The sequence below is a fragment of the Camelus dromedarius genome, chromosome 12, assembly GCF_036321535.1.
Source record: "Camelus dromedarius isolate mCamDro1 chromosome 12, mCamDro1.pat, whole genome shotgun sequence".
In the NCBI taxonomy this organism is placed as follows: domain Eukaryota; kingdom Metazoa; phylum Chordata; class Mammalia; order Artiodactyla; family Camelidae; genus Camelus; species Camelus dromedarius.
The window spans coordinates 9,810,791-9,825,222 of NC_087447.1; the positions used below are offsets into that span (position 1 = coordinate 9,810,791).

The window sequence follows — 14,432 nt, forward strand, 5'->3', positions numbered from 1 at the left end:
ATTGCCATTTCTTCAAGTTAACTGGTCTTTTCTTCTGTAGTATCTAACCTTCTGTTATTTTCATCTAATACACCTTTTATCTCAGACATTTGTAGTTTCCATCTCTGGCAGTTTAATTTAGGCCTTTTTTGTATTTTCCATGACTCTACTTAACATGCTCAGTCTTTCCTTTAGCTTTTTGAATATATGGAGTACGGTTGTAGCAACCATTTTAGTGTCCTTGTCTGCTAATTCTGTTATCTATATTTTTGAGCCTGTTTCTGTTGATTGATTTTTCCCTCATCATGGATCATATTTGCTTGTTTCTTCATATGTCTGGTAATTTTTGACTGGATGTCACATGTTAAAAATTTACCCTATTAGGTATTGGATTTTGTTGTTGTTGATATTTTTGCATGTCTATAAATATTCTTGGCATTGTTTGGGGGCACTATTAAGTTACTTGGAAATAGTTTGATCCTTCAAAGTCTTGCTGTTAAACTTTGTTAGCTGGGACTGGAACAACCTCTAGACCAGGATTAACCTTCCCCAGTACCAAGGCAATACCTTCCTTAGTACCCTGCTGATGTCCTGTGAGTTAGGAGGCATTTCCACTCTGGCAAGTGGAGACACAAATTAGTCTTGGCTCATTCTGACGTCTAAGGATTGTTCCCTGACCATCAGCACTCAGCTGAAAACTAGAGTGGGGCCCACTGGAGATTTCCAGAGTTCTCTCTGTGTAGCTCTCTCCTCTCTGGTATTTGACCCTGTGAACTCCGGCTACCTTGCTCTCCCTAGAGCCCCAGCCCTCTCTTCCCAACTTGGGGAGACTGTTGGGCCCGTGCCATGGCCTGGAAGCTCTCTCTAGACAGTAGATTGGGGCAGTTATAGGGCTCACCTTGTTTGCTCCCCATTCTTGGGAGTTCGTCCTTCACTGCCTGATGTCCCACATCTGAAGACTGTTGTTTCATTAATTTTGTCTGTAGTTGTTTGAGGCAGGAGAGTAAATCTGGTCCCTTCCTTGTAAGCTTGCTGACAAGTGGCGGTCCGTGTGCAGTCAGCGCTCACTGAGTGCCTCGCGTGTGCGAGGCACTGACCTAGGTGCTGGGACACGGAGATGAGTGAGTCGGGCGCTGTGCCCTTGGGGAGCTCGCAGTCTTGCTGCAGAAACATACTGATTCCTACATGGAAGTGCTACGTGGTACTTACGGAGCACCGTGGGAGCACAGGACAAAGTTTTTCGGAGAAGGAACAAGCCACGCTTCCTGGACAGCTAACAGGGAAGGATTGGCAGGCATTTTGAAGCTGGAGAGGGTGTAGGGAAGAATTCCCAGGCAGAGGGAACAGCAAGAGCAAAGGTGGAGCATCAGATCTGGGAACTCCCAGAGGGCACGATCCCTGTTGTACTGATCTCTATGGATGCAGAGTATTTATCAGGTGATCGGAAGCATGTTCTTTGTTCTGGGAATAGTAGGTAGAACCGAGTGTTGATGGAGTACACGGTCCGTGGAGTGGAGGGAGAGCTACCTGGAAGGGGAGGCTTGGGGTCAGCTGGTGCACGGCCTTGTATGCCAAGACAAGGAGCACAAGATTTTGAATGTGGGACCAAACACTGAGTTTTTTAAAAAAATATTTTAAGCAGAGTGTGAGAGCTCTGATTGACTGTGTTCTTTGGAGATTACTGAGGGATGTGGAAGGGGGCTGCAGAGGCCTGAGTCTGTTAAAACCCGGCAGGTGGCTGCTGGAGAAGCCAGCTGGGGTTGACATTCTGCACAAGGATGGAGATGAGTCCTGAGCTCAGTGTGGCTGCTGGTATGGCGTTGCCACCTCTCTCCTGTTTGATGATGATCTTTGTAGATCCCTGCCTGACTCAAGAGTAGCTTTGAGGAGGCTCTGGCCTGCTTTCTCTTTTTCTGTGGCTACACAGTTGCCACACCTGCCTGCCTCTACTGGACCCAGAATTTCGCAGGGTCAGACAGCACTGGCAAGGGTAGGGTGTGTAGCCTGGGGCAGCCCCAAATAGCGACAAGAACGAACCTCATCATGTTGGCCTTTGAACAGACACACTTGAGTGACCCCATACAGACTCCTGGTTATTTATCCTGAGTAGGCCTTTGGCATGACCTTAATCTTGTCTTTCAAATTAAGGAATGGTTGAACCTGTTTGCTCAGCTTGATCTGTGGGTGAGAAGGTGCAGGATTGGGTGGAGGACTAACAACTACAGAGCGAACTCCTTTCTGAGTCACCTCAACAGCTGGGAGAGAGGGGAAACACAAGGAAGTTTGTGTGAAGTTGCTTAGAATGGTTTTCTTTTCCATTTCAGAGCTGGGACCCAGAGAAGAAAGGGGCTTCTCTAAGTGGCTGGGTTGTGTTTTACTGTCAGGAAGCTTCAGGAACAGGCTCCTTATTAAATGACCTATGTTTTGGCCAGCACGTTGATGGAAGCCGAATGCAATTGTCCTGAGTTCCATCCAGCATGAGAGTTCTGTCGCTGTGTTGACTGACGTGGTTTCTGGAGGAGTCCACGTGGGAAGGGCTTGAGGTGCAGGGGTAGGAGTGGGCCAAGCGTGCGTGCTCAGCCGTGGTGCTGAGAATCGTGGCCCTTTTTTGAGCCGGGCCTGAGAGCTGGGCGTTAGGCCTCCCAGGCACTAACTCATTTCATCCTTATGAACGTCCTGTGTTACAGGAGAGACTGAGGTATGGAGAGATTAAGTGAGCTGCCTCTGCCTTTCCTTGCTCCCTTTCCCAAAGACTTGTCCTGTCTTCCCACGTGCTCTGTGAGTACCACATAGCGTTACTACGCAGAGCCCTCCCTCCCTCCTTCTGTGCCCTGCTGCTGAGGCATCACAGCTGGAGGGCGGGAGCTCGGCAGAGGGCGGGGCAGGGAGGGTTGCCATCAACAGAGGTGAGGGCTTCGGGCAATGGTTTTCCAGCTGCCTTCTGGGAAGATGCCTCAGGCGTCCCCCTGGAGGTCAAGAGGGAGACTGAGTTGGGAGAGTAGGGTTCTCCCTTACCCCTTCACCCAGAGAAGGGCCTCTGTGATCTGTTCTGTGACGACCATTTCCTTCAGAAAGCCTGGGGGGGTTCTGGTAATGTTTTGTTTGGAAAAAATACAAAGCCCCAAAATGTTCTTTTAAAAAAGAAGTTGAAAAAGTTTAGGAAGACAAAAAGAGTGGGCACACCAGCCAAGTGGGAAAAGAGGATGGAGGTGGCGTGTCCTGACAGCGTATCAGGCTGTGCTTAGACTGCTCCCGGCCGGGGAGCGGGTGGGGGCTGCGGAGTGGTGGTGGATGGCGAAAAGCCGGGGGAGGAGGGAAGAGGTAGCCAGATTCAGGGAATGTTGGGGGCTGGAAGCAGTGTTTTTAAAAAAAAATTAATCCAGAGGTGCCTGGCAGGATGGTTGTGAGGAAGAGGCACTAAAGATGGAAGATGGGGATGGATGCACCTAAAAGACACTGGAACCCTGACTATATAAAATCTGGTGATGGACATAGAGGTGAGGGAGATGGCCTGGAGGCTTCGAAGTGAGGGTGAGACTGATGGAGGTGGAGGCTGTGACGGGAATCTAGTTTGGTAGAGGTAAAAAAGGTGATGAGAGTGCCCGCAGCCCTTGACACAGTCAATAGCTCATCAGTCCTGCATCTTCTCACTTGGGGGCTTACCGCTGGGAAGCGAAGGGTCAGATGGAGTTATTCAGTGGACCTGAGGAGCATTCCATCGTTAAGTAAATATTTATGTAAAGATGACCATTTTCTTCAGAAAGCCTTGTCCTGAGAGAGTGTCCATCCCCCCATGGGTGTCTGGGCCCCCTTATATTTGTGGACCTTTGTTCACATTGGTTTGTTGCCTGGTTCGAAGCCACACCTTTTGCTTCCCTCTGGGACCTGTTCTTTCAGAGTCCTCCCCCAAGCGCCTTGGCTGGGTGTCTGGCAAGGTTGTCAGGCAGTATTTTACAACAGCAGTTTAGAAAAGTGTGAGAGTGGATGTGTTAATGGTGCCTGGCACTTGCTGGGCGAGACCTTCCTAGCACCTCCAGACATTTTCTTGTTTATTTCTCTGTGAATCCTTACAGCCACCCCATGATAGTGGTAGAGTTAGTCACATTTTTCCAATGAGAAACAGAATAAGAAAGCGGAATAATTTGCGCAAAGTCATGTAGCTAGTAAAAGGTCGAGCTGGGGTTTAAATCCAGAATGTTGGGCTCCCAAGCCCTGAATTCTTTCCACTATCTTTCACACTGTGTTAACTATTTAGCATTGAGGGTGGGGAGGGCTCTCCAGCCTCGATCCAACCCCAGAAATTCCTTAGACTGAAAGCTGAAAAAGTCTCCCTTCTGAGGCTTACGTGCCAAGTTTTCACATTGTTGGAGCAGGTCAGTTGGATGGCGTTCGGGGCCAGGTGAGAAATTGGTTTGCTTTTATGACCTCCTTTGGGAAGTTAGGTGACTGGACAGTCTGGCTGCTTGGTTGCATGGCTGGAATCACTCTGGGAAAAGAAAACTAGATCAGGTCAACGTGTATTTCCTCATTAAGCAGCAAGCTTAGGAAGGTTTCTAAGGCAACCACAGGTGTTTTTGACGTGAGGAGCGGGATGGGGCCAATTCCGTGTCGCACGCGCAGATTGGTGCAGGTTGCCGTGGTAACGGCTTCTTGTGCTGCCATAGGTAGGCGTGGGAAATTTACAAGAAACCAAAGGCCTTTACGACTCTCCTTGCAGTGTGATTTCAGGCTTGAAGTAGCTGGCAAGAAAATGTTGGCTGGGAACGGTGAGGAGGGGAGTGATTGCAGCCAGTCCTTTAGCTCCACCAGGGAAACAGAAGTGCCTGGCTCAGTCAGTTCCGTGTTATGGCTGACTAGTAGCAGTCATTTAGTTTGACTCAATATTGAGCCCCAGAGGGGTCAGGAATTACCTCTAATCATCAGATTCCACCCCCCTCCCCAAGGAGGCAGAACAAGTAATATTTGTTCGGTGCTTAGGAGCTTGCAAAGCCCTGTCAGGGCTGTTTGCTCATCCGAGGTGCACACACAGTCCCCAAGGTGGGGTTATCATCATGGAGCCCATTTTCCAGGTAAGGACACTGAGGCTGTGGGACTTACTCAAGCTCACACAGGTAAAGAGCTGTGGAGCCAAAGCGCAAACCCAGGGCATCTGTCTCCCAGTTCTATGCATTTCTCCTCTGCACCTGGTGTGGGGAGAGCACTGACTGTTTAGGCAGAAGCGAGGGGTGCGGGGCGCCTTTAGGATTGGCACACGTTACTCTGATATAAGCTCTTTCACGCTTAGAAAGTGCCACGGTTTGCTTTCGGTCTTTACTGTATCCCCCCTACCCAGTTTATCCTTGCAAAGGATCTGGTATCAGTTGAAACTATATGTTGTTGACTTGAACAGTCCTGGGAAAAAGATCCTCATCGATCAAGAGACATCAATACCTTGCCTTTTTGCCCCTGTTGAGGCCTGATCTGGAAGGCTGCCCTGAGGTGAGCTCCCCCAGAAGTCCCTCTGACTGAGGTTCTCAGCCTCCCCCTCCGGGTGTGGTGAGAAAAAGCACTGCCCTGGCCCTGGTCCACCAGGTGAAGTGTAGTTGCCTCTGGGCCACACTATCTTCTGCTAGATCGTGTTCCTTGTGTCCGAGGTATGTGAGATCGATTTCGTTGAGATAGAAAGTAATGGAAAGAAGTTGAGGCCAAGAGGTGCAAGGAGTGGGGGCCAGCGGCCAGAGAGGTTGTGTCCCCTCACCATGGCCTGTGGATTAGCACAGCCCAGCAGCCGTTCTGGAAACTGCTTCCTTGTTCCTGGTTGGCGCTGCTCCAGCTTTGTCGGCCCCCCACACTCAGTGCTTTTTGATAGAAGGTGGGCTCCAGGACACCCTGAGAAATGTCTGTCACTTCGCCCCTCCACACACACCCCGCCCCATGGAATCTGTCCTCCGCGCATGCGTCTCTCATGGAGGGTCTGGTGTTGATTTCAATTGACAGACCATAGCCCGCCCCAGGTTTGTTACAACTTTGGCTCCTGCAATTGAAAAATGGGGAGATTCCACAGGACCTGGATTTCCAGCCTCCTTGGAGACCTGACAGGTCTGGCAGCGCCGGGCCCGCCCTCCTACCTGCAGGAGGCACCCGAGCCAGGCTGGGCCCCGTGCTTTCAGGGGACACAGCCTCTGACATGCCTTCCTGGCTTGTTTTAGCATCTGGGTTTGTGACCTCTGGTGGAGGTGGAAACTGCAGAGGAGGTGAAAAAAAGAAGGAAAGAATAGAAAAGAAAACTTCTCTTTCTCAGAGGCTGTGAGGAAGTGGTGAGACATTGTCTCTTCTCAGTGGAGGGAACGCAGGCTGGCGCCTGCTCATTTCCCAGCTCTGTCTCAATCTCATCTCCTGAGAGCTGATGGTGTTGCCCTTGAAGAGGTGTTGTCTCTCTGTACCTGTGACTGCTGTGTAGCCGCCTCCCCACCTTCCCAGCCTCCCCCAGTCCATCTCCCAGCCATGCAGATCTACGGTGGTTCCCACGATGGCCCCGCTGTCACCTGCCCCTGACCCTCTGACTCCGGTCCCGGCGAGCAGCACCTGCAGCGAGGCCTTGCGGGCTCCTCACACCCCCCCCAACTCCTTACTCCACTGCTCCCTCCATCTCAGCTGTACTCACCAGGATGTGCTGTGAAGTGTTTCAGTTTTTTCAAACCAAACTGAGTTCCTAGAGAGTTTTTACATATGTTAAGGCTGTGTCTGGTGCACAGTAAGAAGTCAGTAAATGTTTATTTCCATCCCTCTGCCCCCATTTGTCCTTCCTCCTTTTGGGGCCTTGCACAGTTCTTGGCATGTAGTAACGGCTCATTAAAGGTCTATTCAGTGAAGCATGGAGAAATGAATGCAGGTTGAAAAAGTAGAAGCAGCCCTGTCCTCATATCCCCAAGTCCTGCGTGCCTTGCCCTCCAGCTGATGGCCTCTTTCCCTCCCTTCCTCCTTCCGTTTTTCTGCAAGCATCACCCTGAGCTGTCCGTGTGCCAGCCTCTGCCGGGCCCTGGGAGTGCAGAGGTGAACAGGAAATCTTGCCTTCATGGGTCTTGTCTCCTCACCTCAACTCTCCTCTGCTGTCCCTTCCCCGGGGCAGATTCCGGGCACTGCTCAGGAAGCGGCCAGCATTCTCCTGGGCGCTTGGTAAGCGGCAGGGGGTCCAGGTCGGGGCCCAGGTGGCGAGGTCATTGGACACGTCAGATCCTCCAGAAGCGAAAGCCTCTGGACTCTGCGTCCCCAAATAGCTTCTCACACCCAACCCCTCACCCCCAGTTCTCCACTTTGTGGAGGTTGGTCGGTGGTTTTGGCCATTTTGAGGAGCACTGGTTTGGATTTTTCTGCTACATTGGATGATCCGGAGGCAGAACGCTGGCGGTGGCAGGTGCCCAGACTTCAGGGGCACCTGTGTTGTGGGCCTCGGGTAGAATGTTGTCCTGCTGTTTTTTCAAATTGTGGACCCAGGGAAATGCATGCTATTTTCAACCTCACTGGGTGACTCAGGATCAGGTGATTTCTGTGAACTTCAGAAGGAAAGGCACCAGTGACTTCCAGGGGTAGGTGATGCCACGATAAATCTCGTAAAATGGAACTTGCCTGCCTGCTCCTCTGGCCTGAGATGTTGTCAGCGGCGCAGATGTGAGCCACCTCTAGCTGGGAGGCAGGGACCGTGGTGGGGAGGCAGATAAGCTGTGGCTTGCATGGGCCTGTAATCTCTGCATTTTGGATGATCTTATAACTAAACTCTGGCCTCATCACTACCCGGTATCGTTTGTTAAAATACCAGAGTTGGGAAGAAGCTCTGGCCTCTGGTCGTTTGACCCCAGCAGTTTATAGGACCTCGGGCAATTCCCTTATGATTTCTCTCTGGCCTTCATTTCATCTCTGAAATAGGGGTATTAAACCCTGTGTTCCCTTTCCTCACTAGAGTGATTATATACATTAAACGGAGAGTTTGCAAAGGGTTTGGATCTCAGAAGAAAGGAGCTGTGGGACCATCAGGTATGGAAAATTGAGTGTGGCACATGTGGGCATGGGATCTTGAGCGCACCTGTTCCAGAAGGAGCAGGAACGTGTGGCTCTCACACGTGCCAGCAGCGCCTAGTGAGGCCGTGTGAGAGGAGGGCGGGGGGCAAAGCCTGGTGGAAGGAACAGCAGGCTGTGTCAGGGTTCCCAGGTCTGGTGTCCCCACTCTTGTCACCACAGGCAAGTTACATGCCACTCTACCCCTTGTGAAACAGGCATGGTAGAATTGAGGGGGATGTTGAGTTAGAAACCAGAGAAGGTGGAATGAGAAGAAAGGCACCACAGCCCGCATTCCGCGGTAGCTGGTTACATTTCAACTGAAAACTTGCTGTCTGGAAAGGGGTCTGTTTCCAGTAGTATCGAGGTCATCGGGTATGCAGGCTGACCTTGAGAGTCCATTCTAATTTGTGTTGACCTGTGTGAAAGGGACGTATTTCGTACTTGAACTTCTTGAGGTAGCTCAGATACGGAAGTCTTCGATGAAAGGGAATTGACACAGGGGAGAGGTGATTTATGGCCCCTGGGCTGATCTGGCCTTTTTTCTGCATTTCTGGGGTCATCTTTCCCCATCAGGGAGCGGTAGAGATGGTCATCACAGACAGGTGATGAAAGTCCGGGTTCGGGCCTCTGGTTCATACCAGCACCTGAGATCACATTCCGTACGCAGAGTGGACTCCTGGAGAGCTGTATGTTTCATTCCTTGCCCACTTTGGGGTGACTTCTTGATGTCTAAAGACATGGGACTATCCAGATCACCAGGCAGATTGATGTTACAGGGATTTTTGCCACAAGGAGTTTAAAGCCATCAGACAGAGCTAGGTGTGGGGCTTCAGATGGCAGAGCAAGGTTATTATTTGGGATAGCGGTTAGAGGGGAAGGTATCTCGGGGGGGCCAGGTGTCGTGGTACCATGGGGTGCATACTTCAGAGCATTCTAGAATCACCCAGGGTGCTCCCTTCCTTCTTCATTCCTTGATTGGCCACTGTTCTTTACTGAACACAGAGAAGTCTCCTTTCTTGCTAAATATCTTTGGTGACTTGTTACCAAACTTTTATGACAGGTTACATCTTTGCTGCCGCCCCGTCCCTTGTGGAAGCAGCAGCATCACGCAGCTCTTAGCAGCATCAGGTCCCCTTTGTGTGACCTGGGACTTTCAAGCCCAGGGGGAGGGCTTGGCAACTTTGCTTTCACAGCCTCCTCCGCAGGGGCCCGCGGAAGGATGGACGTGCACTCGAGCCGCCGGGCATCAGCCCTGCCTTTTGCCAGCCCCCTAGGAAGACAATTCAGAATGTTGTAAAATATTTGAAGGTTCTAGAAAGATTTTGTTTTGGTAACTTGTCTAATCAAAATATTTCCCCTTTTTTAGGGGAAAAAGTAGCTGGGAAAGGCAAGCTGGTCAGGGAAGCCAGGCCCCTGGGGCGGCTGCAGGGTGGGTCCTACGTCAGCACCTCCTGCTCAGTTGGATGAGCTCCTCCGGGGCCCAGTGCAGGCCCCCTCGGCCTCTCCTGGCTCGGCCTGCACGCGGTGTGGGTCTCCTGACCTGCTGGAAGCCTGACGTGGCGGGCATGCTCATTGCAGGGCTCTCCCCCTGCATTTGGCCAGAGTGTGGGCTCACCTCTCCAGGGCTGTCGACCCCACATTCCGCTGGTTGACCTTGACACTGTGGTGGCCACTGCCAACACTGCCTCACTCGATGGTGCTTGATGTCACAGGGCCGCATATCTGGAGTTCAAATCCTGGAGTGGAAGACCTGGGTCCCACCATACCTACGCAAGCCAGGCCATTGATACCTAGAGGGAAGTGCATTTGGGGTCCTGGTGGAGACGCCATAGAAACAACATGGGGTGAACCCTGATTCTCATCCTGCTTGTGCAGGGACTCGTGGACAAAGCCCTTCCTCTCCCGGGGTCTTTGCTTTTCTCCTGTCCCATGAGGCTAGTCCCCCTGAGTCCCCTCAGAGCTGGAGGGAGTGGAAAGACGGGAGATGCCAAGCTAGCTTGATCCAGGTAGCTTAGGCAAAACCTTAAACATCATTACAAATTTAATTAGTTAAGTTAAATTATTATGCTAAGTGAAATAAGCCGGACAGAGAAAGACAAAGGTCATGTGATTTCACTTATCTGTGGAATCTAAAAAAACAAAACAAACGAACAAACATAACGAAACAGAAACAGAGTCATAGATACCAGAACTAACAGGTGGTTATCAGAGGCGGGGGTCGGGTCAGGGGAGGAGGGAAATAGGTGAGGGGGCTCAGAGGTACAGACTTCCAGCCACAAAATAAATGAGTCACGGGTATAAAACGCAGTTTGGGGAATATAATCGATAACTAATATCTTTGCATGGTGACTTATCATAACCCGACTTAACCCTGGTGGTCATTTTGAAATGCATGGAAAAAAGTCACTATGTGTGTAATGGGAACGAACAGTCTTATAGGTCAGTGGTACCTCAGAAACAAACACACAAATGTAGTTTCTCCTTAGTCTTCTGCTGGTGCTGGGAGGAGCCCACCCTTCCTGGTACAGATGAGGAAGCAGACCTGGAGGTGGCCTCTGGCCGCACAACAGTGACCCTGGGCCTGCTGCCCCGCTGCCGCCTGGGCCCAGGCGTCAGGGCTGGCTCACTCGCGCCGGGTGCTGGTGTGGGGGTTGGGGGCTCTGGGTTTCTGCAGTGCTGGGATCTTTGGAAAACTTCCATAGCCTTTGTAGTGAGAAAAACCCACTTCAGGGCTATAAAATGCATGTCTAGAAAAGATTGAGAACAGATGAAAATAGAGGATCCTGTCAGCAGAAGGGGAATCCTGGGTACATTTGTGCTTCCTCTTCTCTGTCCCTGGAGTTCCGTTCTGGGGTCTGACTGTGACCCCTGTGTCACAGACACTGGTCGATGTCCCTCTGGGCAGAGTGATGGAGGGAGAGGACCGCTGAAACCGGCTGTCCGGTCAAAGCAGACGTCCTATTCAGGTCGGTCGATTTCCTTTTCTTTTGGTTGCCGGAGGGGCCAATTTGGTGGCTATTTTTTGTTCTTCTCTGATGAGGACACGCATGTGACAGTCCATTTTTGTGGCACATGGAGAGGGCTGCCGCCGCAGAGAATCCTCGAGGGAAACCCAAGGCACTGAATAGAACAGGCAGGGGGCAGCTGAGCCTGTGACAACGAGGCCGGGAAAGTCTCAGTGTGTGGAGGGTGCGTGTATTTCGGGCCCAGACAGAAATAGACACCTCCCAGAGGGCGTGCAGGTGGCCCGGGGCCAAGTTAGTCTCTGTCTCTGGCTGTCTCTCTCCCTCCTCCCGCCTGTTCCTTGGGGAGCTTCATCTGGCACCGCCAAGAATCATGGTTTAGCCTCTGGCTTCCTAATGCATCCACGTATCCTGCTGTTGATGGTGTGGGTGGAGGAGCAGTCCTTGGTCTCCCTGGGTACAGGGGATGGGCAGGGTGGCCGAAGTGTGCCCCTCCTTGAGCCTGCATATGGACTCAAAGCGTCATTGGAAAACTGCAATTTGTCTTTGACAGGTAATATATAGGCTTGGGGGTCCCTTCTGCCTGAGCTGTCCCCTCCCTCACTTCAGCATCATTCTGTGTTCACAGGGAAAGATGGAGACACTGAAAGACAAGACCCTGGAGCAGCTGGAGGAGATGCAGAATGACCCGGAGGCCATTGACCGGCTGGCCCAGGAGTCCCCTGAGGTAGAGGAAGGCTGTCATGGGGCCAAAGACAGCAGATGGGAATGGGGCCCTTCTTAAGGGCACTGGCTGGTTGGGAGGTTGGGTCAAGTTCATCTCCTCTTTCTATGGCCTTGCCCTTGATGTGGACCCAGCCAGAGGAGCCCCTGAGGTCTCAATCCAGTTCCTGGGCCCTCTGGGAGTTCCAGGACGGGCAGTGCTAGAGGGTCCAGGGCCCCCGCACAAAGCCGGGCTCCTGGTGCCTTCAAGGACCTGTGTGCCCTAGGAGCCCCCACCCTATTGTTCCAGCCTGAATTTGGAGGCAGCTTCTAGAAGCACTGGTGCTGTTTTGTAGCTGTCTTTCCCCAGCTGCCTTGTCTGGCCCTGCAGCTCCCAGAGGAGGAAGAGCCGGAGGAGCCGTGCTGGGGCTGGGATTAGGCTCACCTCCTAATCCTGTTAACCCTTTCCTTCTCAGAACAAGCACCTAACTGTTGACTCAGCTCCTAATCACGGTCCCGATGGGAATGAAACATCCCTTCTGAACGTACAGAGCTTTGCCCTTTATAAAAGGCTTTCCCGGCCTCTCCGTCTCCTTGTCCCTGTGACTCCCCTGTGAGGTCGGAGAGGTCAAGTGGCTGGATGTGGCTGTGGCCGCAGGGCTGGACATGCCCATAGTCACACCTGGAGGTGGCAACACTGCAAGCTGCTGCCTCCTGCCCCTAGCGTGCAGGAGACACGGACACAAATAGTGCCAGGCTCATTGATTCGCATTTGGAGTGTGTTTTTAATCTTTACTGGTGAACAGAAGTGGTATGTCTCTTGTGTGAATTCACAATATCTGACCCCAGAAAAGGAAGCCTTGCCATCCAGCTTCTCTCCTTCTGCCTCTGCAGCCCACTTCCCTCTCCGTAACAGGATGCGCAGCCGGACGTGCTCTCCCGTTCTCCCGTGCTGTGTGCTTGCTGCCCCGCCGTCCCTCTACCCACAGGAGCAATCTCTGCAGGGGCCAGAGGGCACGGAGGACGGGGCAGGGTGTGAGCAGAGCCACGGGGGCTGGATGTGGTGTGTCCTGCCACCCTGAGCTGAACCTGAGCCAGCAAGAGCTCGTTCAGCAGGGACGTTAGCAAAAGTTGTCCTGGTCCAGCTGTGAGGCTGGCTCCAGGGGCTGGTGAGGCCCAGAGCCCTGCCGGGTCCAGTCCGAGCCAGCTCGGTGCCAGCCTTCACGCCTTCGCCTTCCCCATGTTAAGCACCAAGTGCTTCTTGAATCTGGCACGAGCACTGTGCTTTGGGGATCCCAAGGCCTGCTCTAAAGCACACAGAACCGTGTAGAAACAAGCCTGATTACATCATTATGATTAGTTGACTTCCAAGCTGGGCAGGCTGGTGGAAATGGCGGCGGCGAAGCGCAGAATCACGGAAAACAGGCAGAAACACCAGCTTGGGCAAAAGGCATGTTGAATTTTGTGGTGCGCAGCTGTGTCTTGATGGATGGATTTGAATTCTCTGATTCGAGAGACACTCAGGATCAAGGGGAGATGAAGGCGGGAGAGCTCCATAGACTGTCCAGACCCCTTGGGCTAGCTTTCTACCATGGGCTGGACAATGACACCTGAGTCGCAGTGGGCTGTGAGGAGAGACGGGAGCTCATTTAGTTTGGGGCGGGGACATTGCTTGGAGAAAAGAGCAGGACCTCTCCACGTGGACGAGTGTGAACGGCGGGGTTGAGGCAGGGTGGGCGAGCTCTTCTGGGTGGGGTGCTAGACTATCTTACTGACCTGTTCTAATGTCTGGCGGAGGGCTTTGTAGCGAACCCCAGATGGGGAAAAATTGGGGGAGTTTCCGAGGAGTGGGGCAGAAATGGGGAGGGCGGGTGTAGGGGAGAGTGATACTTTGCTGGTTGTAGACTTACTGGTTGAGGTCCAGGGAAAAGGCGGTGAAGGTATACAGAGGATGCGCTGAGGATCTGGAGCCCCCTGTTGGGCAGCTGAGCAGGGGGCTTCAGGCCTCCCACTCCGTGTCAGTCACTCAAGGGAAAAAAGCTCTCACGGCTGGTGACAGTGAGTCTGGAACTACGTGGTGCAGGTGTCCCTGAGTCAGTGTGCTTGCTGAGTGGCTCCAGAGGGTGTTTGTGGCAGCAAATCAGACAGCCCAGATATGGGCGCAGACCTGAGAGACCACGGCTGGGCCCCACGATCTCTGGTGGCCGTGGCATCCTTCTTTCCAGTCTGGAGCTCCAGGCCTGCTCCAGAGTGCATGGCTCCAGGCCCCGTGGTCAGGGATCAGCAGGGGGCCGGCCCTTCTGAAACCCCCTCCTCCAGGATGCCCCCAGCCTTCCTGCATCTGGTTGGGGACGAGCGTCAGGCTTGGTGGCCTGGTCACCAAGGGCCGACCACAGTGGAAAAGCTGCCCGACGGCTCCTGCATGGAAGCTGGTCTCGCCGAGCTGCACCCTGAGCCCGGCTTTGGGTGCCGTGTCCTTTCTTCTGTGTCATGTGGTGCTGCTGGTGTGTTGTCCCCGCTCCCGCAGGGGTGTGGGTGTGACCTCCGCCCTCCTTTCAGTGAAGAGGACTCCCTGGCAAATGGATGGGGCTTCAGGTATGAGCAGGTCTGGGAAGGGTTCCTGGGGCTGCCACCTCAGCAGCTGGTGACAACAGAGGACCTGGCTGATGGGCCAAAGTTCTGCTCAGCCTGGGGACGTGCTTTCAGTGGGGCACATATGGGCAGTCCAGGCACTAAGGTTGGCAGCAGGGCCTC

The 14,432-nt window shown here is 52.8% G+C and overlaps 1 protein-coding gene across 9 annotated transcripts in view; it reads left to right on the forward strand.

The window, feature by feature from the left end:
* Window positions 1-14,432, forward strand: part of VPS37C (VPS37C subunit of ESCRT-I) — a 35,966-nt gene that overhangs the window by 16,804 nt on the left and 4,730 nt on the right. For 8 of the 9 annotated variants that reach the window (XM_064492288.1, XM_064492290.1, XM_064492292.1 and 5 more), the window contains one exon: window positions 11,605-11,703. In XM_064492288.1, the coding sequence (XP_064348358.1) occupies window positions 11,611-11,703 (93 nt within the window). In that variant the 5' untranslated portion in view covers window positions 11,605-11,610. Of the gene's footprint in view, window positions 1-10,299; window positions 10,980-11,604; window positions 11,704-14,432 lie in introns of those variants that run through there. The other variant, XM_064492293.1, reaches the window with a different exon arrangement.